The sequence below is a fragment of the Moschus berezovskii genome, chromosome X (genome assembly GCF_049115385.1).
Source record: "Moschus berezovskii isolate FMDL1 chromosome X, NW_MosBer_1.0, whole genome shotgun sequence".
Taxonomy (NCBI): domain Eukaryota; kingdom Metazoa; phylum Chordata; class Mammalia; order Artiodactyla; family Moschidae; genus Moschus; species Moschus berezovskii.
The window spans coordinates 91,703,768-91,729,346 of NC_142488.1; the positions used below are offsets into that span (position 1 = coordinate 91,703,768).

General features: G+C 39.5%; 1 protein-coding gene across 2 annotated transcripts in view; it reads right to left on the reverse strand.

Annotated features, from left to right (window-relative positions):
* Positions 1–1,088: 1,088 nt before the first annotated feature.
* The window catches only part of CSTF2 (cleavage stimulation factor subunit 2), a 34,666-nt gene continuing 10,175 nt past the window's right edge, over positions 1,089–25,579 (reverse strand). Inside the window, exons 8-13 of one of the 2 annotated variants that reach the window (XM_055438633.2) lie at positions 13,985–14,047; positions 10,248–10,389; positions 9,263–9,438; positions 8,686–8,978; positions 1,932–2,042; positions 1,089–1,212 (exon numbers count right to left, since the gene is read on the reverse strand). In XM_055438633.2, coding sequence (XP_055294608.2) covers positions 1,090–1,212; positions 1,932–2,042; positions 8,686–8,978; positions 9,263–9,438; positions 10,248–10,389; positions 13,985–14,047 — 908 coding nt within the window. In that variant the 3' untranslated portion in view covers position 1,089. The remainder of the gene's footprint in view (positions 1,213–1,931; positions 2,043–8,685; positions 8,979–9,262; positions 9,439–10,247; positions 10,390–13,984; positions 14,048–25,579) is intronic. The other variant, XM_055438634.2, reaches the window with a different exon arrangement.

A 25,579-nucleotide genomic window follows, 5' to 3' on the forward strand; every position in this document is an offset into this window, starting at 1 on the left:
GCTTCCCATTAAAGTTCAGTCAATTTAATGTCTGCTGCTGCTGCATCGCTTCAGTCGTGTCCAACTCTGTGCGACCCCATAGACGGCAGCCCACCAGGCTCCCCCGTCCCTGGGATCCTCCAGGCAAGAATACTGGAGTGGATTGCCATTTCCTGTCTAGATACAGATATAATGCATATTTACAGTTTGAAAGTTTTAACAATATTACAAATATGGATTAAAATACAATATATTTAGTAAAGACTGCTAGTTAGTGTAAATGAGACCACTGTTAAAAGATAATATATGGACAGAAATTATTACAAAGATGGAATAAAAAGCAGAAATTCAAAATGTGAAATTCCAATTGATATTGGGACAATGTAAATTTTAAACTGTTTTTAAAAAGCAAAATTGTTTATGAAATACAAGATGTTGGGGAAATTTTTTTTAAAAAACCCTATACATGTAAACAGGTTAGGTCACATGATTATGTTCCTTTCTACCTGACTGAAGAGCAAGAAAACTAAGGGCAGTAGTGTACAGCAACCTCTAAAATGTACAGGGACTGATGGTGATGGTGGACATTCACTACCTTAAATTATGTGCTGTTAACAGTTTAACTTCAAAATATTCAATGTAAAATAAATACTTGAAACTAAAATGTTTACATCTTTTATTGAAATAGTTTATATTTTCATTTTGATGGGATAGTTGGGAATAAAATAATAACTGATTCTGGAAGAATACATACCAAACTATATTTAGCAGTTATGTCTTTGGAATGAGACTGAGAAACCAGAGCTTTTACCCTGAATTTTCTACATTTCTGTATTTGATTTGGTTAAACTGATCACATGTCACTATTGCCAATTTTAGGAAAAAAAGGTTAAATGAGATTACAATCAATTCAATAATTGAACAAATGCCTATCACCTTCCCCTACCATGACAGGGACTGAGTTACTGAAGAGTGAAGGGTCTAGTCAAGAGGGGTACAGGCCTTGGGTAGTCTTGAGATCAAAAGACTCTTGTTGGTTAAGCTTGAAAAGTACATACCCCAAATGCACAAGGAGCTTGTCTGACTCAGGCACAGTAAGTCTGCTCACCTTTAAGGAGCTCCAGTAGATTTCTGTATTTGTTCCTTTAAGATCAGGATACTCTGCCTCTGCTCAGGAGGCAGCATGGCAATCTGGTCTGCAGTTAGTTGAAGAACCTGCATGATCAAAGCAGCCTGTGCAGAGGAAAAAAAACATAATGAGTTTTAATGACGGTGGCTAACAAAATACCACCAGCTTCTGTCCAAGATGGAAGGATAGTTCACATACAGAAAACAGAAAGTCAAAAAAAAATTGTAAAAATCAAATCAAAGAAAAAACCAAACCAGCTGGTGAGAAGAGGCAAAATGAAAAGCACAGGTACAATGCCTAAGATTAGAAGATTCAAAGCAGACACCTTCATGAGCCCCAAATTCTTACAGATGAAGATGGTATTGGTAACCCCTGGGAAATCTACAGTTTTTAATCCTTTGAAAGGATTAAATCCTTTAAAAGGAGCTTTGAAAGTTGCTCCTTTTCACAAGTTTTGAGCTCCCTACAATGGTCAAATATAGAAACAGAAAGATATGCTTGTGGGGAATTTGCTATCATCTTTAGGGATAAAGTATAAAAGGGAAGAAAGGGATTTGGATTTCCAGGTCAATCAGGCCTGCACACAAAATATCTATTGGCAGATGAGTCTGAAAAGTAAGAAAAGCTACCACTGACATATAGCCATTTAAGAATTTTAGGACCTGGCCCACAGATTTTCAGGTAACAAGATCATCAAGAATTCTAAGAGTATAAGCATCATTTCCAAAGGGACTCTGAAGACCCAGGACCTCCACATGGTGACTATGAAAAGAGGACTCCAAAAGATTTGTGCAAATGGAGGCAGCTGGACAACATTACTTACCTTCTCATGGTCCTGGGGAGTGACTTGGTTCTGGCCAGGACTAAAGCCACCAGGCTGGCCTCCACCCTGAATGCTTGCTCCCTGCATGCCTGCTCCCTGCATGACTGGGACCTATGTGCACAGAGACAAGGAGAGATTTTCGGTACTTCTCATTTAAGTTACCAGAATCCAATAATATTAGCAATGTGAAAAAATAGGATCAGATTGTGGAGACGAGTAACAAAGGCAAATAAATGACTCTGAAGATCAGTTCCTACTGTTAGCAACCCCAGAAGGCAGGGTTTAGCCAGAGATCAACTAGTAAGTTGATACATTTGCTTATGACAGTACCAGCATCCTCAACAAATACCACAAAACATAACTGCGGTTGCTGCTGCTAAGTCACTTCAGTCGTGTCCGACTCTGTGCGACCCCATAGACAACAGCCTACCCGGCTCCTCCATCCCTGGGATTCTCCAGGCAAGAATATTGGAGTGGGTTGCCACTTCCTTCTCCAACGCACACATGCATGCTAATTCGCTTCAGTCGTGTCCAACTCTGTGCGATCCCACAGACGGCAGCCCACCAGGCTCCTCAGTCCACAGGATTCTCTAGGCAAGAATACTGGAGTGGGTTGCTATTTCCTTCTCCACAAAGCACAACTGGATACTATTAAATCAAGCAAAAGTTAGCCACATAAGCACAGGGAAAACTGACAGCATCCAAGAAACTATCGCTCAGTGGAAACAGAAATGAAAGCTGACATATTGTAAAATAATGTATGCTGGCCCACTGGGGAGTTACATTCATAGAGATACTGCCTACCTCTAATTTAAACACGGTTCGTCCCAAAGGGCCCTATCCCATAAGTAAGGCAGAAACGATCATAATGGCAGAGGCAGAAAGGAGACGGGAAGGTGTCTGGGGAAAAGACTACTATTAGCCCAACATTTGCTTTTTTATAACTTCCCTCAGAGAATATGCAGCAGATACTTTCTGCTAAATACAGACCAAGAAACATGATTGACCTGAGTTAACCAAGTGCAGTTATATCATTCTTACTGGTACTTAAGATCTTCAGTGGGTTCAATCTTTTGGAAAACAACCAGAACCCAAGGAAAAGGCCTCAGAGTGCCCAGAATACTTGTTAAAAGGTCCCTATGCTGGAATTATGTTCACACTCAAAGCATTCACCCAGAGCTTAGGTGGTGGTTGTTGATCAGTTGCTAAGTCGTCTCTTTGTGACTCTGTGAACCCATGACCTGCAGCATGCCACGCTTCCCTGTCCTTCACTATCTCCTGGAGTTTGCTCAAACTCATGTCCACTGAGTCAGTGATTTACCTAACCATCTCATCCTCTGCCGCCCCTTCTCCTCTTGTCCTCAATCTTTCCCGTAATCAGGGTATTTTTTCCCCCAATGAATTGGCTGTTTGCAATCAGGTGGCCAAAGAATTGGAACTTCAGCTTCAGCATAAGTCCTTCTAATGAATAATCAGGGTTGATTTCCTTGCGGACTAACTGGTTTGATCTCTGCTGTCCAAGGGACTCTAAACAGTCTTCTTGAGTACAACTCGAAAGCATCAATTCTTCAGTGCCCAGCCTTTTTTATGGCCCAACTCTCACGTCCATACATGACTACCAGAAAAAACCACAGATCTGACTATACGGACCTTTGCTGGAAAAATGATGTCTCTGCTTTTTAATATGCTGTGTAGGTCTGTCATAGCTTTTCTTCCAAGGAGCAAGCGTCTTTTAATTTCATGGCTGCAGTCACCATCTGCAGTGATTTTGGAGCCCAAGAAAATAAAGTCTGACACTGTTTCCCCAACTATTTGCCATGAGGTGATGGCAGTGGATGCCATGATCTTAGTTTTTTTAATGTTGAGTTTTAAGCCAGCTTTTTCACTCTCCTCTTTCAACCTCATCAAGAGGCTCTTTAGTTTCTTTTCACTTTCTGCCATTAGAGTGGTATCAGCTGCATATCTGAGTTTGCTGATATTTCCCCTGGCAATCTTGATTCCAGCTTGTGCTTCATCAAGCCTGGCATTTAGCATGATGTACTGTGAAAGTGCTGCACTCAGTGTGCCAGCAAATTTGGAAAACTCAGCAGTGGCCACAGGACTGGAAAAGGTCAGTCTTCATTCCAATCCCAAAGAAAGGCAATGCCAAAGAATGCTCAAACTACCGCACAATTGCACTCATCTCGCACGCTAGTAAAGTCATGCTCAAAATTCTCCAAGCCAGGCTTCAGCAATATGTGAACTCCCAGATGTTCAAGCAGGTTTTAGAAGAGGCAGAGGAACGAGAGATCAAATTGCCAACATCCGCTGGATCATGGAGAAAGCAAGAGAGTTCCAGAAAAACATCTATTTCTGCTTCATTGACTATGCCAAAGCCTTTGACTGTGTAGATCACAATAAACTGTGGAACATTCTGAAAGAGATGGGAATACCAGACCACCTGACCTGCCTCTTGAGAAACCTGTATGAGGTCAGGAAGCAACAGTCAGAACTGTACATGGAACAACAGACTGGTTACAAATAGGAAAAGGTGTACGTCAAGGCTGTATATTGTCATCTTGCTTATTTAATTTATATGCAAAGTACATCATGAGGAATGCTGGGCTGGAAGAAGCACAAACTGGAATCAAGATTGCTGGGAGAAATATCAATAACCTCACATATGCTGATGACACTACCCTTATGGCAGAAAGTGAAGAGGAACTCAAAAGCCTCTTGATGAAAGTGAAAGAGGAGAGTGAAAAGGTTGGCTTGAAGCTCAACATTCAGAAAACAAAGATCATGACATCTGGTCCCATCACTTCATGGGAAATAGATGGAAAAACAGTGGAAACAGTGTCAGACTTTATTTTTTTGGGCTCCAAAATCACTGCAGATGCTTACTGCAGCCAGGAAATTAAAAGACGCTTACTCCTTGGAAGGAAAGTTATGGCCAACCTTGATAGTATATTAAAAAGCAGAGACATTACTTTGCCAACCAAGGTCCTTCTAGTCAAGGCTATGGTTTTTCCCGTGGTCATGTATGGATGTGAGAGTTGGACTGTGAAGAAAGCTGATCACCGAAGAATTGATGCTTTTGAACTGTGGTGCTGGAGAAGACTCGAGAGTCCCTTGGACTGCAAGAGATCCAACCAGTCCATTCTAAGGGAGATCAATCCTGGGTGTTCATTGGAAGGACTGATGCTAAAGCTGAAACTCCAATACTTTGGCCACCTCATGCGACAAGTTGACTCACTGGAAAAGTGGAAAAGACTCTGATGCTGGGAAAGGTTGGGGGCGGGAGGAGAAGGGGACGACAGAGAATGAGATGGCTGGATGGCATCACCGACTCTGTGGACATGAGTTTGAGTGAACTCTGGGAGTTGGTGATGGACAGGGAGGCCTGGCGTGCTGTGATTCATGGGGTCGCGGAGAGTCAGACACGACTGAGCGACTGAACTGAACTGAACCCTGCATATAAGTTAAATAAGCAGGGTGACAATAAACAGCTCTGACGTACTCCTTTCCCAATTTGGAACGAGTCTGTTGTTCCATGTCTGGTTCCAACTTTTGTTTCTTGTCCTGCATACAGGTTTCTCAGGGGACAGGTAAGGTGGTCTGGTATTTCCACCTCTAAGAATTTTCCAGGTCGTTGTGATCCACAGAGTCAAAGGCTTTAGCATAGTCAATGTAGCAAAAGTACATGTCTTTTTTTTTCAATTCCCTTGCTTTTTCTATAATCCAATAGATGTTGGCAATTTGATCTCTGCTCTTATTAAACACAAACTGTTAATAAACATGTTACCTGCTTCCCTAGCAGACGAAAAGCTGCTGCTGCTGCTGCTAAGTCACTTCAGTCGTGTCCGACTCTGTGTGACCCCATAGACAGAAGCCCACCAGGCTCCCCCGTCCTTGGGATTCTCCAGGCAAGAACACTGGAGTGGGTTGCCATTTCCTTCTCCAATGTGTGAAAGTGAAAAGTGAAAGTGAGGTCAGTCAGTCGCATCTGACCCTTAGCGACCCCACAGACTGCAACCTACCAGGCTCCTCCATCCATGGGATTTTCTAGGCAAGAGTACTGGAGTGGCTTGCCATTGCCTTCTCCGAGATGAAAAGCAGCAAAGCATAAAAGAAATGTGGATAAACCATTAGGAACAGATAACATAATAGGATTGTGAAGAACCAGGTGACAGTCTGACAGTGAAGGACACCAGGAAACAAAGCAGGAAATAAGTATGATTCCTATTATAGCATATATAATAATGAGTGGCTACATTTAATGATGACCATGAGTAATCAAAAATGATCAAAATCATTTTTTGCATCCTGTTTAAGAAAAGAAGAAAGTATAGTATATTTTATAAATGATTTTTCATCAAAATAGTTTAAAAACTTGGTTGAATAATTCTATTATCTGGAATATTCATTTGCATGCATTAACTCCATTCCCAAAGACACTAGAGACATGAAGCATTAGAACAGCTTTGTACAGATTGATAACATACTGTCATTTTCAGTTCTTTATCAATACTGAATCCAGAGACCAGTCTGAGCCTTAATGATCTGTTACTGACCTGAAATATCTATGAGAATAACGTTTTTGAGGCTTCAGTCAATACTAATTTGAGGTACTGTAATGTGATCTAACCATTTAATAATGGCCATTTAAAGTTTCTAGAAGAACCTGTTCTAGGCAGACAAGTAATAATACAGGTAAGCATGAATCTAGGTTTACTAAGACAGTCCCAGTTTATGCTTTTGCCTCACAGTAATTACTGACAGCACCCTCAAATGTATCTCTGTATAGACAATAAGTTATATAATTACCCTAGAAATAAGAAGCCTTTATCAACAAGTTTCCAACTAGGTGGATGGAAGTTAATTTCAAAATTTGATTTAAAATTATGAATTAAGGATATTCTATTAGGTTAAAAAACAAGGTGCAGAACAGTGAAAGGGGGAAAAATAAGAATACATGTATATTCATATTTGTAAAAATAGTATGTATTCTGATTTGCTAGAAAGATACATTATAATAAAATGTGATTATCTACAGGAGATGGGGGTCACAGGGAGACAGGTATGGGGAGGAAGGGAGGTTCTTACTGTCTATCTTTTATACATGAGTGAATGTATTTTTTATATTATTTGTTTATAAGAAAACACACTGAACAATTTTTAAAAGTTTGAAGATAATTTTTTTCTCTACCTCAAATCTAATTGGCTTTACAAAATCTACTAATGAAAACTATGACAAATTTAACATTTTAGAGTAACAAGTCCGAGTACTAGAAGATAAAGGACCAAGAAATTATTGACAAATGGTCTTCCAACCATTATTTTTGACATCCTTCTCAAAAGACTTCTCAATAGAATTATATAAGGATATCATGCAGCTATTTGTTATTTATCTCTCCACTAGAATGCAAGCTCTAAAGGGGAAGGACTTTATTTTGTTCACCCTGCTCTATCCCCACTACCTATAGCTCTGTCTGATATACAGTAAGTGCTCAACAAATATTCATTGAACGACTGAATGAAAGCATTAAAACCCCATTTTAATTATGAGGCTTACTGACCATAGAGGGCACAATAAAAATCAAGCCCCAAAACACATTTTTAAAAAAAGTACAACTTGAAAAACAGTAACCAAGTTTTTTCCTGCACATACCAGAAAACAACATATTCACATTTCATATTAAGGAGGAGGGGCAGATAAACATATACACGATATACAATGTGCAGATAACAGAGACGTAGTAGTATAGTAGGAAACAACATAGGTTCTATTTCTTGCTCTACCACTTTTTAGTTTTGTGAATTTGGATAAGTCACCTGAATTCTTGGGTCTCAGTTTCCAAACCTATAAAATGAGAGAACTGGATGTCTGATATGTTCCATTCCACTCTGACCATACAATTCTCTCTCATACACACATATGCATGCACACCTGAGAGGGAGTAAGGCACAGAGCATATGGGAGAGAAAAGAGAAACACAAGTACATAGAGGAAGGAGGAAGTCACACTGAAGAAATATGAAGGTGGCAGAGCTAGAGGCAAACAAAAGTATTAGCAGAAAACAAAATAAGCAAACAAACTCACAGAGAAGATACACATGTACTATCTGAAGGGTAAAAAGGATGGAGATGACAACATATAGATAATCATAGCCCACCATAATACATAGCTGGAGAAAGCCAAATAAAGAGAAAGAAGAGAAAATTCAGTTGCACAGCTTTTAAGGTGAGCATTAGTAAATTGCCGTTCATACTCCACTGTTCACTTTAGGCTATGTGATGAAAGTAAAGTAAAACAGATTTCTCAAACCTAAGATTAGCTGCTGCTGCTGCTGCTGCTGTGTCACTTCAGTCGTGTCCGACTCTGTGTGACCCCATAGACAGAAGCCTAAATGACCACTAATAGCTCTTTACATGCTTGAATGCAGTAGTTCTTAGGGCTATACATTAGAATCATTTGGGGGGAGGCTTTTCAAATTATCCATGCCTAGATTCTACTAATGTACACACTGTCCCTTAAAATCAGGGGCTCTGTTCTGAATGGAATTTGAAATTGTGGGACAAGTTTACACTTATGGACTATACTCCTGGCAGTCAGAAAACCACCACAAGCTAAGGAAACAGAAACAAAAGGAAGGGAGATCCTAATCTTCCCCAACAAGCTCAGAAACCAGAAAGCAGTAATAATCAGCCTCAATAACCATTTCCTGAATAGATCAAGACTTCACATGGAAGTGAGAGTACTTACTACACCTACCTGTCTGGACCCCTGGGGTCCAACGGCCCCTATGTTAATTGGACTGGGACCTTGGATTCCACTAGGTATAGGGCCTCTTGGGCCTGGCACTGGGCCCCGTGTATCCATGCTTCTGGCCTCCATTCCTCTGACTTCCATTGCACGAGCCTCCATAGCACGGGCCTCCATAGCACGGGCCTCCATTGCACGGGCCTCCATTGCACGGGCTTCTAATCCTCTAGCATCTAATCCTCTAGCCTCCATGGCTCGTGCCTCCATCCCTCGTGCATCTATGCCTCGGGGATCTCTTCCACCTATAAAAAAAAGTTGAAAGAAAACTATTCGGTAGCTACCCACATTTACTGCAACAAGAACCAATAATCAAAGAAAGACAGAAATCTATTTTCTCCAGTCACATCTCCCCCAGCTACATGAGACTGCTTTCTCCTTCTCAGTTTCTCAAATTTGCAGATCAACTTGAAAAATGTTTGCCAACTCTACTGCCCCAACATTCTGTATCCCAGATTGGAGCCTAAGACAGAGCATTCATCATGAGTCCACAACTACCAGTCAGCTTTGTGACATGGCTTCCCCTCACCTCTGCCATCCAAGGGTGGACCCCTCTGATCTATCATGGGTCCTCTTGGCTCTGCCATTAGAGGTCTGGGCTCAGTTAATGGCCCTCCCCTCATCTCATGTGGGGGTGGGCCACGGCTGTCATGGCCAGGGACATGGTGCATGGGCGGACCCTGATGAGGTGGTCCCAGGTAACCTCTAGAGATGGAGAAAAAAATGTTATATTTTATAAGAGAACAAAACAACATGAAAAGTGTCAACCAGAAGATTAGTAAGTAAAAATTAGATAAAGAACTGATACAAACATCAGTCTGCAAATTCTAAGAGAATAACACAAAACAGGTCAAAGACAACTAAAGAGATGTAAACCCATGTATTTCAGAATTTCATATTTGGTCAGCGAACTCATATTAAGGAGGAATTAATGTATATCCATTATATATAATGAATACACAGTATGGTGCTTAAGAACATGAGTTATTGTATGGGTTCAGATCTGGGCTTTATCACGTATTTATCTGGGCTTTATCACGTATTTATCTGGGCTTTATCACGTTGTGTGATCTTCAGCACATTTGTTTAACTTCTTGATGCCTTGGTTTCTTCATCTGTAACATGGGACTGATATTAGTATCAACCTCAGGGTTGGTATCAACAGGGTTGTTGTGTAGATTTAATGAAATAATCTCAATAAAGTATTCAAAGCAGATTCAGAGGCATAAACCCCATTAATATCCATTATTATTATTATTGCTATTATTATTAGTTTTTCCCCAGTTCGATATGTCTGCTAGAATTTCTAATTCCTGAGGATGAAGTAGTAATGGTTAGTTCAAAATGACATACTTCAACTACAAATTCTGCCCAGCAAGTGCTTCGTTTTGGACAGTAGTCATGAATATTTATTTATCTTTTCAAACAGGCACAAATGGTATAAGAAGACTTTGTTCTCAAAGCAAGGGAAAATTCTAATTCCTCCAATCTTTTTCTTCTGTGTCAGGGCTTACCTAGGTTCTACCTCTCCCGTTACAGAAAGTAAAGTGCCTCCGCGTGGGTCATTTGGAGCATCTCCCAACAGACCTCGAGGCGTTGGGACGTTGGCAGGCAAGGGCCCACGCTGCATAGCTGCTCTGGGGTCTTGCATTGGCACTGACAGGGAAACAAACGGGGAGTTACTGCTGTGAAGGACACATATGGCAACAAGGAATGACTCTACCACTGACAACGTAGTTCAGACACTGTAGAGTGGATGAAATCTCACCACAGCAGAGTCCTCTTGCAGCTCAAGAACAGAAGCAGGGTATAGGCAGAATCTGCGCCAGGTAAGAGGTATGGATGGAATTATAAAAAGAGCAAACTGGGGAGCAACCTGCCAAGGCCTAGCACTGCAATCTGAAGAAGAAACTTGGGCCCTTGGTTTTGCTTAGAAACAGTCTTAGTTCAAGGACCAGAGCCACAAAAGAGTTATGGTCTTGGCATATGTGAACACTGCCATGGCTCTCTGAGAACCGGCTGTCTCCTTACAGACTGCTATTCCATCCAAGCCTCCTGACACCAGTAGGGAGGGAGTACAGCCTCAGACAGATGCCCATATCCTCCATGTTCTCTGCCCTGTGTGAAGACATCAATCTTAGGCCTGTGGCCCCAAGAGGAAATAAAAACCAACAACCCCAAACGCTACCCTTTTGGGTTCCAAATGTGAGGATGACTGCTGAGCAGTCCTTATCCTCTCAATGTCCCACCCTGAACATCACAAGCAAAAGGAAACCCGAAGATACAATGGGTACCTTGAACTCGCTCAATTGATGCAGGCCCGGTGGGTCCCACGGGCGAGTGCTGTACAGTTCCTAAGTGAGCAGTAAGTTCAAAAGGAGAAAGAGCAGATACTTAAAATAGCTTGCACACACACATGCAGAAGCATACAGACACTGGAGATTTATATATAATATCAGTTAAAAAGCTAAGAGGTCATTAGCTTGCCTTGGGCTATAAAATCTTCCTAAACTATATGATCTGAAACTGTCCTGCTTTGATGAGATTGCTTCCTAAGGTTAACACCTGTGGGCCACTGATTTTATCTGGGCAGGAATAACCAGCCACTTGTAATTTTCACCTCTGCTACTAGGAATCCCCTTAAATCTTATGATACTATGAAAAAAGAAACAATATAAAACAGATGCTTCTGAATCTCTAGTTAGGCAAAGAAGGCAAACATATTTTCATAAGCAAAAAATGGAAGAAATTGCAGTGAATCTGGAAGGCAAGATTTATTCTGGAAAAGCCCATAAGAAAAGTGGGACAGTATTACTTCTGTCATACCTTAAGGCACAAAAATTTCTGCTATCAAATGGGTAAATACAGTGAATGAACTTTAGATAAAGAAAGAGAATATCACTCCTCAAGAAGTACTCAGCCACTGTAAGTTTTCGATAAACAAATATCACGACATCATTAAAGACTAATAAGATGACAAGGGCACCAATGTTAAACTAAGGCAGCAGAAGGCAAGAAGTCTCTTCTTAAACATCTCACTGTCTCTTTTCACCTTTACAAATGTTCAAAAGAAGTATGGATTGCAGGAAAAGAATGGCAAACTGGGTACAAATGAAAGATTCTTGCTTCTTCTGCTGGGTACTAAAGGAAAACTAGGAAGGGAAGTCTCATTTTATCTCTTTATGAATACATCCTTGATATACCTTCAAAACTCATTTCCCTTTGTTAACTTTTGACCAAAAAGGTGAAGATAACTACATCAAGAGGGAAGATGTCTTATGGAACTGTGTATTAAACAAAGTTTAGTTTATTCATGGCTGGGGGAGAGGCAAAGGTATGACTGAAACTCTAATTCCCTCTTTCTAAGTATTCAAAGCAGAAATACTCTGTGACACATACTACTGATAGTGGCCGAGCTGGGTAGGGCACAACATCACAAAAGCAAGGGCTGCTCAGATGAGGTGTTCGGACGAAAGCTTGCTCCACTGTCGAAAGCCTGACAAGATTATGCGTTGTCGCTTCAGCCACCAATATCAGTATATAAACCACAGACAAGGAGTACAGTGCGTAGACCTTTATCTTAGTATTTTGCTTTAAAAAAAAAAAAGGGTTTGGGGGAATTCCCTGGCAGTTCAGTGGTTAGGACTCAGTGCTTTTACTGAGGTGGCCTGGGTTCAATCCCTGGTTGGGGAATTAAGATCCCCCAAGCCATGGAGCATAGCTAAAAAAAAAAAAAATTAAATAATTAAAAAATGGGATTTACTTATAGACCACATGCTAATAAGTAATTTAAGCTTCCCTATACTTATCCAACTGGAGAAGGAAATAGTAACCTACTCCAGTATTCTTGCCTGGAGAATCCCATAGACGGAGAAGCCTGGTAGGCTACCGTCCACGGGGTCGCAAAGAGTCGGACACGACTAAGCGACTTTACTTACTTACTTACTTATACTTATCCAAAGTAGTTTTTTCTAATCACAAGGACACAATAAACAAGAATATGTGCTTAGTCACTCAGTTGTGTCCAACTCTTTGCGACCCCATGGACTGCAGCCCGCCAGGCTCCTCAGTCCATGGGATTTCCCAGGCAAGAAAACTGGAGTGAGTTATCATTTCCTCCTCCAGGGGATCTTTCTGACCCAGGAACTGAACCCAGCTCGCACTCTCTCTCGCATTGTAGGAAGATTCTTTACCATCTGAGCCACCAAGGAAGCCCATGAATTACAAAAGAAGACATTAAAAAGCATTTTTGGAAGTTAATAGAAGTAGTGTGGACTGACAGCAAGAGGAGAGATTTTAGAGTCAGAGACTTTGGAATCTTAGTTCTGCAACTTATTAGCTGGAAGAGAAGATGAGTGCACCACACCCAGTCTACATTATTCAGATACCAGTATTTACTTACCTTGTCCCCTTGAGAAAGTAACTCAGAATTCTGAGCTTCCAGCTCTTCACCTGAAAACTGAAGTGCTGCCACCCCCACCTAACTCGCAAGGTTGTTTATGAAAACTAAAGTGTGTGACCTATAGGATACACTCAGTTTTATTGTTAGTTCCTCCTGTTTTTTTTTTTTCCTCTCTCTCTCTTCCCGATGTTGGTTTCAAACAAATCACTGCATTCTTTTTCTTCAAACTTCAGTAACAGAGAGAAATAACGTGGCGATTTTGGAGTGGCTGTCACTGTGGTGGCATCCAGTGTTACTACCACAGTATAACATACACTTACCGAGCAGGCATCACAGACCTTTGATTCCTTCCCCCACCCCAGTTTTCTCTGGGGTTTAAATTTAGTCTTCCAAATATCGGGCCACATGTTACATGCTCATTACTAAAATTCCTTACTCAGATCTCCATAGAGGGAGAGAGAACATGTGAGTAGAAGCATTAAACTACCAGGAAAATGTGATATAAGTTAAATAGAAACAAAGGATTCTTTTGCTTCATCATTAATTCTTGTAGAGTTGGGCTCTAAATCACCTGACAGTGCTGTCCAACAGAATTTTCTGCAATGATGGGAATGTTCTATATCTGCAATATCCAGTATGGTATCCTAGCCATATGCAGCTACTGAACACTTAGAATGCAGCTAGTGTACACGAGGAACTGAGTTTTAGATTTTACCTAATTTCCATTTAATTCAATTTAATTAATTTCATATTTGAATAGCCATGTGTGGTTTCTGGCTGCCATATCAGTGCAGATATAGAACATTTCCAAGTCTAGTCCACATTAATTGGATATTAGTATTTATTTACCTTGTCCCCGCTCCATGGACACTGGTCCACTTCCTGGCATTCCAACCTGGGCCTGCATTCCTCCTAGAAGATACAAGGCAGGAAAGAAAAATATAAAGACAGTAGGGGAAAAATTTGGACAGTGGCTGAGTTAACAAATTTCCTTTCTGCCCCACAAGCAGAAACCTACAAAGGAGGATCATTAACTACCACTAAACAATGGATTTATACAGAAGATGGAGTTTGTTCGTGTACTTAAGCTTCAGTGACAGAAAAGTGAGTTATGTGAGATTCATTAAGATTAAGCGAGTTAAGATTGAGATTCTTAATCTCACTCATTACCAAAACCTTGGCAGGGGGTACTATAATACAGCATAATGGCACATACCTCGTCCCACAAGAGGTAGTACTGTTCCCAGGGTACTCTGTATTATAAATGTGAGTATATTGTTTCAGTGGTGACAAAGATTTGTGGGGGCACAGCTGGCATTTTATGAGAAGCCAACAGGTATACTATTAATAGATGTCCTGCAAAGTGTGAGACAGTTCTATAAAATCGAGAATTACTCTATCTTGCAAAACTTTCAAATGTCTTGCTGAATATTCACATAAATGAATCTTTTTACAATCGTCTGAACTTAGAACTTGCCTGTTTTATTTGTAAGCAAAGAGCATCCTTGCCCTGTTTTTACACCAACACATACACACAATGAATTTTCCAAAAACGCAATTACTGAGTATTATGGGTACTGTCTCTTGTTAATAACTTTAACAAGAGTTTTCATTTTCACCATTCAGAAAATCACATCATCAACATCAATGGTCCTTGTGGTATCTGAATTGCCAAAACATACCTGGATCTGTCTTTTAAAGTATAGGTGCAAGCATCTGTTATTTTTTGTTTTCTAGTGTACTTGTGCTTAAATACTTGCATATTTATAATATTTTTTATTATAAGTTAATTTCCTTTTACTTCCCCCTTACATTATAGTTAGGGTAACTATACCGAATTTTCTTGGAAACCATGTTAAGTATGTTATGTCATCTGTAAATTTCATTTTAGGACAGAAAAGCATCACTGTAAGATACCTGTTACAAAAAGGAGTCACTGGGTCTAACAGTGTTAAGAATGACAGGTCTACTCTAACCAGCAGTGGTATGATCGCTATACAAAGACTAAACATGTACCATAAATACTTGTCTGGTCCTTCCCACACAGCAGTAATTTTCTTTTCCTCAAAACAATAACATTTACTGCGAAAGGGGAGAAAAGACAGGCTGAACTATTTGCAGTTCTTTAATACTTACCTAAAATACCCAAGTACACGTCACATTCTCTTATCCCATTTAACATGTGAGGCACCAAAGAGCCATGAATTGAGAACCTAAATCTGTGTTACCCTAACAATGTTACTAAGTAATTGTCATTTTAGACAACTAATTTGATAAAATTAATATAGCCTCCAGGTTTGCTCATCTGTACAGGGAACGAGTATCTTCTCAGAATGTCTTCCCCAGACAAGCAGCATCAGCATCAGCAGGAATGTGTCAGAACAGCAAAGTTCAGAGCCCTACCTCAGACCTGCTGAATTAGAAAGACTGGGTGTGGAGACCAGTAATCTGTGTTTCAATAAGCCCTTCAGGTGAAGCTAATGCACATTAACTAATGTGCATTAACTAATGCACTAAATGATTTCAAAGTTCTTTTAGCCATAACATGCTATGATTTATTCAGACCACTCACCGAAACAATACAAAGATTTAGGATCTGAGGTAAGCAGTGGCAGAAGGCATCATGGGCCTAATTTCTCATATTACACTATCACATAAAGGCACCTTTATTTGTATGCGCTAGCTTCCCAGAAGTGGAATTGGTGGGTCAAAGTGTACATGAATTTTTAATGTGAGACTATTAAAAGGAAGAAAAACTTCACATTTCCACTAGCAATGTACAGTATCACTCCCTCCACCAAGTGTCATCTCTGAAAACTTTTGCTTGTATGCTAGGCTCAAGTATAGTGAAATCTTGTTATTTAATTTGCAATCCCCTGAAAAGAAACAAATGTTTTTGTTGCCACCTGGATTTGCTGTTCTATGAAGTACCTATTCATTTTCTTTGCTTACTTTTCTAGTAGTTTGTTTCCCCTTGTCAACAATTGCCAAAGAGCTTGTACAGAGTATCCCAAAACTTGTAGTGAAGTTTTAATAACTTTAGAACTATAAATGCTACAAACTCATTAAAAAAACTTCAAAATCCAATTACTTAAATTCCTTTTACATTTACTTTATGTTTCTAATACTCTAGAACTATCAAAGTTCCTTTATTCTTTAAAAAGGTGCTAAGAAAATTCACTTTCCTTTAAATACTGATTTCACCATTTCTCCACAGGCTTTTTAATGGAGTGTATTACTTTTTGTTGTATTTTTGATAATTTATAAATTTCTTACTTCCTCTTTAATTCAAGGATTACCAAGTTATGCTCCTTAACTTTAAAAGGCTTTTCTCAGTTGCCTTTTAATTATTTGTTCCTATCTTTATTGGCTTATAAGCAAAGAATGCAGCATGTAAAATCTCTACATAGTAAAACTTGTTTTTATTTTTTATGGCTAAGTAGTCACTTTTTAATGGGGTGACTATATTTTCTAGTCAAAATATGTACGGCTCCCTCTCTATATTAAATCAAGCTTACTGGTTCCATTATTTTATTTCGCAACATCCTTACTTATGTTTTGTCAACAGATGACAATGATTTATACACTGTATGTTAACAGTTCATGACAATGTTAAGTACAGAAATGGAGAGCAGACATTTTTATAGCAACTTGACACTGCTGTGACATACAAATGCATGATGTGCACTAGGTTCACTGAACAGGGTATAGACCAGCTTAGGTGATTCTCAACTCATGTAATGAGCTGCATGTCACAAGTGGCACACTTGCCATGTGTAGTAGGACCACGTTATATACTACTTGTGATATTTTAAGGTAAGCTAGGAACCTATAACACAAGAAAATATATAAAACATGGAATCTTTTTCTTTCAGTGAAAGGTAACTTAAGTTCAACGGTAACTCTATAGGATAAGGGAAAACTGTTGAGTTTGCTGAAATTTATTTAAAAATCCCTTCTCCCAGGAACATACCTCAACATAATAAAAGTCATATATGATAAACCCACAGCAAACATCATCCTGTTGATGAAAAATTGAAAGCATTTCCCCTAAAGTCAGGAACAAGACAAGGGTGCCTGCTCTCACCACTACTATTCAACATAGTTTTGGAAGTTTTAGCCACAGTAACCAGAGAAGAAAAAGAAATAAAAAGAATCCAGATTGGAAAAGAAGAAGTAAAACTTTCACTGTTTGCAGATGACAGGATCCTCTACACAGAAAATCCTAAAGACTCCACCAGAAAATTACTAGAGCTAATCAATGAATATAGTAAAGTTGCAGGATATAAAATCAACACACAGAAATCCCTTGCATTCCTATACACTAATAATGAGAAAATAGAGAAATTAAGGAAACAATCACATTCACCATTGCAACGAAAAGAATAAAATACTTAGGAATAAATCTACCTAAAGGAAAAAAAGACTTATATATAGAAAACTATAAAACACTGATGAAAGAAATCAAAGATGACACAAATAGATGGAGAAATATACCATGTTCATGGATTGGAAGAATCAATATAGTGAAAATGAGTATACTACCCAAAGCAATCTATAGATTCAATGCAATTCCTATTTAGCTACCAATGGTATTTTTCAGAGAACTAGAACAAATAATTTCACAATTTGTATGGAAACAAAAAAATTTCGAATAGCCAAAGCAATCTTGAGAAAGAAGAATGGAACTGGAGGAATCAACCTGCCTGACTTCAGGCTCTACTACAAAGCCACACTCATCAAGAAAGTATGGTACTGGCACAAAGACAGAAATATAGATCAATGGAACAAAATAGAAAGACCAGAAATAAATCCACTCACCTATGGACACCTTATCTTCCACAAAGGAGGCAAGAATATACAATGGAGAAAAGATAATCTCTTTAACGAGTGATGCTGGGAAAACTGGTCAAGCACTTGTAAAAGAATGAAACTAGGGAGACAGGAAGATGGCGGAGGAATAGGACGGGGCAACCACTTTCTCCCCCACAAATTCAGCAAAAGAACGTTTGAACGCTGAGTAAATCCCACAAAACAACTTCTGAATGCCAGCAGAGGACATCAGGCACCCAGAAGAGCACCACATTGTCTTCGAAAGGAGGTAGGAAATAGTATAAAAGATAAAAAGAGAGACAAAAGAGGGAGGGACAGAGCTCCATCCCGGGAAGGGAGGCTTAAAAAAAAAAAGAGAAGTTTCCAAACACCTGGAAACACTTACTGGCGAGTCTGTGGTGAGCCTTGGAACCTCAGAGGGCCACATAACCAGGAGAAAAAAGAAATAAATAATTAAAACCCACAGACTAAGTGCCCAGAGGAAACTTTCAGCGGAGAAGCAGCGCAACCGCCCGCAACCCGCACTAGCAAGCGGGGTCTGGGCAGGGAGGCACGGGCGGCAGCACTTAGACAAAGGACCGGGCCTGAATGCCCCGAGGGCAATCTGAGGGCGCTAACTTAAGATAGCGAAGCAGACTGTGCAGCTAAAAGGTGAAAAGCCTGCGAAAAGGTGAAAAGCCCCAACCTAAGACTCCTCCAGCCCCATTCACAGAAAAAAGGACAGGGCAGAGCTAGCCGGCTGCAGTCAGCCCATCCCCCTTCCCCCGCCAAGACAGGCAGGGGAGGGCAGTCAGCGCTGGAAGGGGGCAACCGCGGCCCCAGAGAGTCTTCCCATACCAAGTGGCAGGCAGGCTTTGTTGATAACCTAGACTTCTTGGGTTCCAGCCAGTGGATATCTGCCAGAGAAGCTGCGCTGGTTGTACACCCAGAAAAAACCAACGGCAGGGACTGGGGAGGTGAGAAGTCGCAGTGACCGTGCTCGCCAAACACCTGGTCACCTGAGCTGCTCGGACCAGGGAAGGCACAAAACGCAGGCCCAACCAAGTCTGCGCCTTTGTGGAGTACCCGAGAACCTGAACCTGAGCCACTCAGACCTGGGAAGAACATACAACCCAGTGCCAGCCGTGGACAGCTTCCAGCAGAGCAACCTAGAGCCTGAGCAACATAAACAGGGAAAGCACACATGTGGTGAGCGGGGACAATCCCAGTGTAGCTGAGACACTGCAAGCACTCCCCACAGACGCCAGTGATATTGGTTAGCAGTGTTCCTCCCTCCCCACAGCACGACTGAACGGATGAGCCTAAAAAAGTGTCCACCACCGCCCCCTTGTGTCAGGACGGGAATTAGACACTGAAGAGACCAGCAAACAGAAGAGCTTTAACAGAAGGAACTGCCTTGGAAGTGACAGATGGAGAAGTCTTGAGCCTTCTGCAAGAATAAGACTGATAATTAGAGGCAGAGGCATAAGTCCAAAACCTGAGAACACCAGAGATCTCCTGTTCCAGGGAACATTAATTGATAGGAGATCATCAAACACCTCCATACCTACACTGAAACCAAGCACCACTCAAGGGTCAACAAGTTTCACAGAAAGACATACAATGCAAATTCGCCAGCAACACAGGAGAATAGCCCTGAACTTCAATATATAGGCTGCCCAAAGCCACTCCAAACCCATTGACATCTCAAACTCATTACTGGACACTTCACTGCACTCTATAGAGAAGAAATCCAGCTCCACCCACCAGAACACCGACACAAGCTTCCCTAAACAGGGAACCTTGACAAGGCACCCGTCCAACCCCACACACAGTGAGGAAACTATATAATAAAGAGAACTTCACAAACTGCCAGAAGACGGAAAGGCCACCCCAAGCAAAGCAATATAAGCAAGATGAAGAGGAAGAGAAATACCCAGCAAGTAAAGGAACAAGATAAATGCCCACCAACACAAACAAAAGAGGAAGATATAGGGAACCTACCTGATAAAGAATTTCGAATTTTGATGGCGAAAATGATTCAAAATCTTGAAAGCAAAATGGAGTTACAGATAAATAACCTGGAGAAAAGGATTGAGAAGATGCAAGAAAGATTTAATAAAGACTTAGAGGAAATAAAAAGGAGTCAATATACAATGAATAATGCAATAGATGAGATCAGAAACACTCTGGAGGGAACAAACAGTAGAATAACAGAGGCAGAAGACAGGATACGTGAACTAGAAGATAGAATGGTAGAAATAAATGAAACAGAGAGGAAAAAAGAAATACCAATTAAAAGAAATGAGGACAATATTAGAGACCTCTGGGACCCCAACATTCGAATCATAGGAGTCCCAGAAGAAGAAGACAAAAAGAAAGATCATGAGAGAATACTTGAGGAGATAATAGTTGAAAACTTCCTTAAAATGGGGAAGGAAATAATCCCCCAAGTCCAAGAAACCCAGAGAGTCCCCAACAGGATAAACCCAAGGCGAAATACTCCAAGACACATATTAATCAAATTAACAAAGATCAAATATTAAAAGCAGCAAGGGAAAAACAACAAATAACACACAAGGGGATTCCCATAAGGAAAACAGCTGATCTTTCAACAGAAACTCTTCAGGCCAGGAGGGAATGGCAAGACATACTTAAAGTGATCAAAGAAAATAACCTACAGCCTAGATTACTGTACCCAGCAAGGATCACATTCAAATATGAAGGAGAAATCAAAAGCTTTACAGACAAGCAAAAGCTGAGAGAATTCAGCATCACCAAACCAGCTCTCCAACAAATGCTAAAGGACCTTCTCTAGACAGGAAACACAGAAAGGGTGTATAAACTCAAACCCAAAACAATAAAGAAAATGGCAACGGGATCATACTTATCAATAATTACCTTAAACGTAAATGGGTTGAATGCCCCAACCAAAAGACAAAGGCTGGTTGAATGGATACAAAAACAAGAACCCATATATGTTGTCTACAAGAGACCCACCTCAAAACGCGGGACACATACAGACTGAAAGTGAAGGGCTCGAAAAAGATATTCCACGCAAATAAAGAACAAAAGAAAGCAGGAGTAGCAATACTCATATCAGATAAAATAGACTTTAAAACAAAGGCTGTGAAAAGAAGCAAAGAAGGAAACTACATAATGATCAAAGGATGAAATCAAGGAGAAGATATAACAATTACAAATATTTATGCACCCAACATAGGAGCACTGCAATATGTAAGGCAATTACTAACAAGTATGAAAGGGGAAATTAACAACAACTCAATAATAGTGGGAGACTTTAATACCCCCACTCACACCTATGGATAGATAACCAAACAGAAAATTAACAAGGAAACACAAACGTTAAATGATACAATAGACGAGTTAGACCTAATAGATCTCTATAGGACATTTCACCCCAAAACAATGAATTTCACCTTTTTCTCAAGCACACATGGAACCTTTTCCAGGATAGATCACATCCTGGGCCATAAATCTAGCCTTGGTAAATTCAAAAAAATTGAAATCATTACAAGCATCTTTTCTGACCACAATGCAGTAAGATTAGATCTCAATTATAGGAGAAAAACTATTAAAAATGCCAATATATGGAGGCTGAACAACACGCTGCTGAATAACCAACAAATCATAGAAGAAATCAAAAGAGAAATAAAAATATGCATAGAAATGAATGAAAATGAAAACACAAAAATGCCAAACCTGTGGGACACGGTAAAAGCAGTGCTAAGGGGAAAGGTTCATAGTAACACAGGCACACCTCAAAAAACAAGAAAAAAGTCAACTAAATAACCTAACTCTATACCTAAAGAAACTAGAAAAGGAAGAAATGAAGAACTCCAGGGTTCATAGAAGGAAAGAAATCTTAAAAATTAGGGGAGAAATAAATGCAAAGGAAACAAAAGAGACTATAGCAAAAATCAACAAAGCCAAAAGCTGGTTCTTTGAGAGGGTATATAAAATTGACAAACCACTAGCCAGACTCATCAAGAAACAAAGGGAGAAGAACCAGATCAATAAAATTAGAAATGAAAATGGAGAAATCACAACTGACAACACAGAAATACAAAGGATCATTAGAGCATACTATCAGCAATTATATGGCAAAAAAACGGACAACTTGGAAGAAATGGACAAATTCTTAGAAAAGTAGAACTTTCCAAAACTGAACCAGGAAGAAATAGAAAATCTTAACAGACCTATCACAAGTACGGAAAAAGAAGCTGTAATTAGAAATCTTCCAGGAAAAGGCTTCACAGCTGAATTCTACCAAACATTTAGAGAAGAGCTAACACCTATTCTACTCAAACTCTTCCAGAAATTTGCTGAGGAAGGAAAACTTCCAAACTCATTCTATGAGGCCACCATCACACTAATCCCAAAACCTGGTAAAGATCCCACAAAAACTGAAAACTACAGGCCAATATCACTGATGAACATAGATGCAAAAATCCTTAACAAAATTCTAGCAATCAGAATCCAACAACACATTAAGAAGATCATACATCATGACCAAGTGGGTTTTATCCAAGGAATGCAAGGATTCTTCAATATCCACAAATCAATCAATGTAATACACCACATTAACAAACTGAAAAATAAAAATCATATGATTATCTCAATAGTTGCAGAGAAAGACTTCGACAAACTTCAACATCCATTTATGATAAAAACCCTCCAGAAGGTGGGACTAGAAGGAACATTCCTCAACATAATAAAAGCTATACATGACAAACCCACAGCAAACATCCTCAATGGTGAAAAAGTGAAAGCATTTCCCCTGAAGTCAGGAACAAGACAAGGGTGCCCACTCTCACCACTACTATTCAACAGTTCTGGAAGTTTTGGCCACAGCAATCAGAGTAGAAAAAGACAGAAAAGGAATCCAAATTGGAAAAGAAGAAGTAAAACTTTCACTGTTCGCTGATGACATGATCCTCTACACAGAAAACCCTAAAGACTCTACCAGAAAACTACTAGAGCTAATCAATGAATAAAGTTGCAAGATATAAAATCAACACACAGAAATCCCTTGCATTCCTATACACTAATAATGAGAAAATAGAAAGAGAAATTAAGGAAACTATTCCATTCACTGTTGCAATGAAAAGAATAAAATACTTAAGAATATATCTACCTAAAGAAACAAAAGACCTGTACATAGAGAACTATAAAACACTGGTGAAAGTAATCAAAGAGGACACTAATAGATGGAGAAATATACCATGTTCCTGGATTGGAAGAATAAATATTGTGAAAATGAGTATACTACCCAAAGTAATTTATACATTCAATGCAATGCCTATCAAGCTACCAACGATATTTTTCACAGAACTAGAACAAATAATCTCACAATTTGTATGGAAGTACAAAAAACCTTGACTAGCCAAAGCAATCTTGAGGAAGAATGGAACTGGGGGAATCAACCTGCCAGACTTCAGGCTCTATTACAAAGCCACAGTCATCAAAACAGTGTGGTACTGGCATAAAGACAGAAATATAGATCAATGGAACAAAATAGAAAGCCCAGAGATAAATTCACGCACTTATGGACACCTTATTTTTGACAAAGGAGGCAAGAATATAAAATGGAGAAAAGACAGTCTCTTTAACAAGTGGTGCTGGGAAAACTGGTCAGCCACTTGTAAAAGAATGAAACTAGAACACTTCCTAACACCATACACAAAAATACACTCAAAATGGATTAAAGATCTAAATGTAAGACCAGAAACTATAAAACTCCTAGAGGAGAACATAGGCAAAACACTCTCTGACATAAATCAGAGCAGGATCCTCCATGACCCACCTCCCAGAATATTGGAAATAAAAGCAAAAAATAAACAAATAGGACCTAATTAAAATTAAAAGCTTCTGCACAGCAAAGGAAACTATAAACAAGGTGAAAAGACAGCCTTCAGAATGGGAGAAAATAATAGCAAATGAAACATCTGACAAAGAATTAATCTCCAAAATATACAAGCAGCTCCTGCAGCTCAATTCCAGAAAAATAAATGACCCAATCAAAAAATGGGTCAAAGAACTAAACAGACATTTCTCCAAAGACATACAGATGGCCAACAAACACATGAAAAAATGCTCAACATCCCTCATAATCAGAGAAATGCAAATCAAAACCACAATGAGATACCATTTCACACCAGTCAGAATGGCTGCTATCCTAAAGTCTACATGCAATAAAAGTTGCAGAGGGTGTGGAGAAAAGGGAACCCTCTTACCCTGTTGGTGGGAAATGCAAACTAGTACAGTCACTATGGAGAACAGTGTGGAGATTCCTTAAAAAACTGGAAATAGAACTGCCATATCATCCAGCAATCGCATTCCTGGGCATACACACTGAGGAAACCATAATTGAAAGAGACACATGTACTCCAATGTTCATTGCAGCACTGTTTATAATTGCAAGGACATGGAAGCAACCTAGATGTCCATTCACAGACGAATGGCTAGGAAAGCTTTGGTACATTTACACAATGGAGTATTACTCAGCCATTAAAATGAATACATTTGAATCCGTTGTAATGAGTTGGATGAAACTGGAGCCTATTATACAGAGTGAAGTAGGTCAATAGAGTATACTAACGCATAAATATGGAATTTAGAAAGATGGTAATGATGACACTATATGCGAGACAGCAAAAGAGACACAGATGTAACCAACAGTCTTTTGGACTCTGTGGGAGAAGGCGAGGGTGGGATGATTTGAGAGGGTAGCGTTGAAACATGTATATTATCAATGTGAAGTGGATTGCTGTCCATGTTTGATGTATGAGACAGGGTGCTCAGGGCTGGTGCACTGGGATGACCCTGGGGGATGGGATGGGGAGGGAGGTGGGTGGGGGGTTCTGGATGGGGAACTCATGTGCGCCTGTGGCTGATTCATGCCAATGTATGGCAAAACCCACTATAATATTGTAAAGTAATTAGGGTCCAATTAAAATAAATAAAAAAAATCCCTTCTCCCATTCCCTGTCATCTTAGCTCTTTAGACTGGTTTCTTTATAAAGCAGAAAAATTTAAATCCAAATTATCACTTATTAGTTGTGCTGCAGTTAATCTAACCCAGATTAGATAAAATAACAAGTCAGTTTGTTGAATAAAAAACTTTAAATACATGTCATATGTTCATACAGGTGTTTCATATGAAGAATTACTATTACACTCATAACATTTTTAGTTATGGCTGCTGAATGATGAAAAGCTGTAAGTGTAATATTAATTCCTATATACACAATTTTAGTGAACATATTAGTTTTTAAAATTCTTTTTTCCTCTTGTTGCTGTCTCATTATAGTTCATGAAATACAGTGTTATGTTTGTTAAATATAATGGTAACAACAAACATGACCAGGCATTTTGTTTTTGTTTCCAGCCCCCCACCCACCCCATGTACTTTTTAAGCTAACCTAACAGTCTCTGGCTTTTAGTGGGAGAATTCAGTCCATTTACATTTAGCAGAATGACTACATGAGACTTTATTCCTTCCACCTTAACTCTATGTTTATTATTACTAACTTCACAATGTTGTTTCCTTTGGTCTGTATTTGTTGATTTGGTCTAGTTTCCATTCATTTTATTTTTTCCCTCATTAAC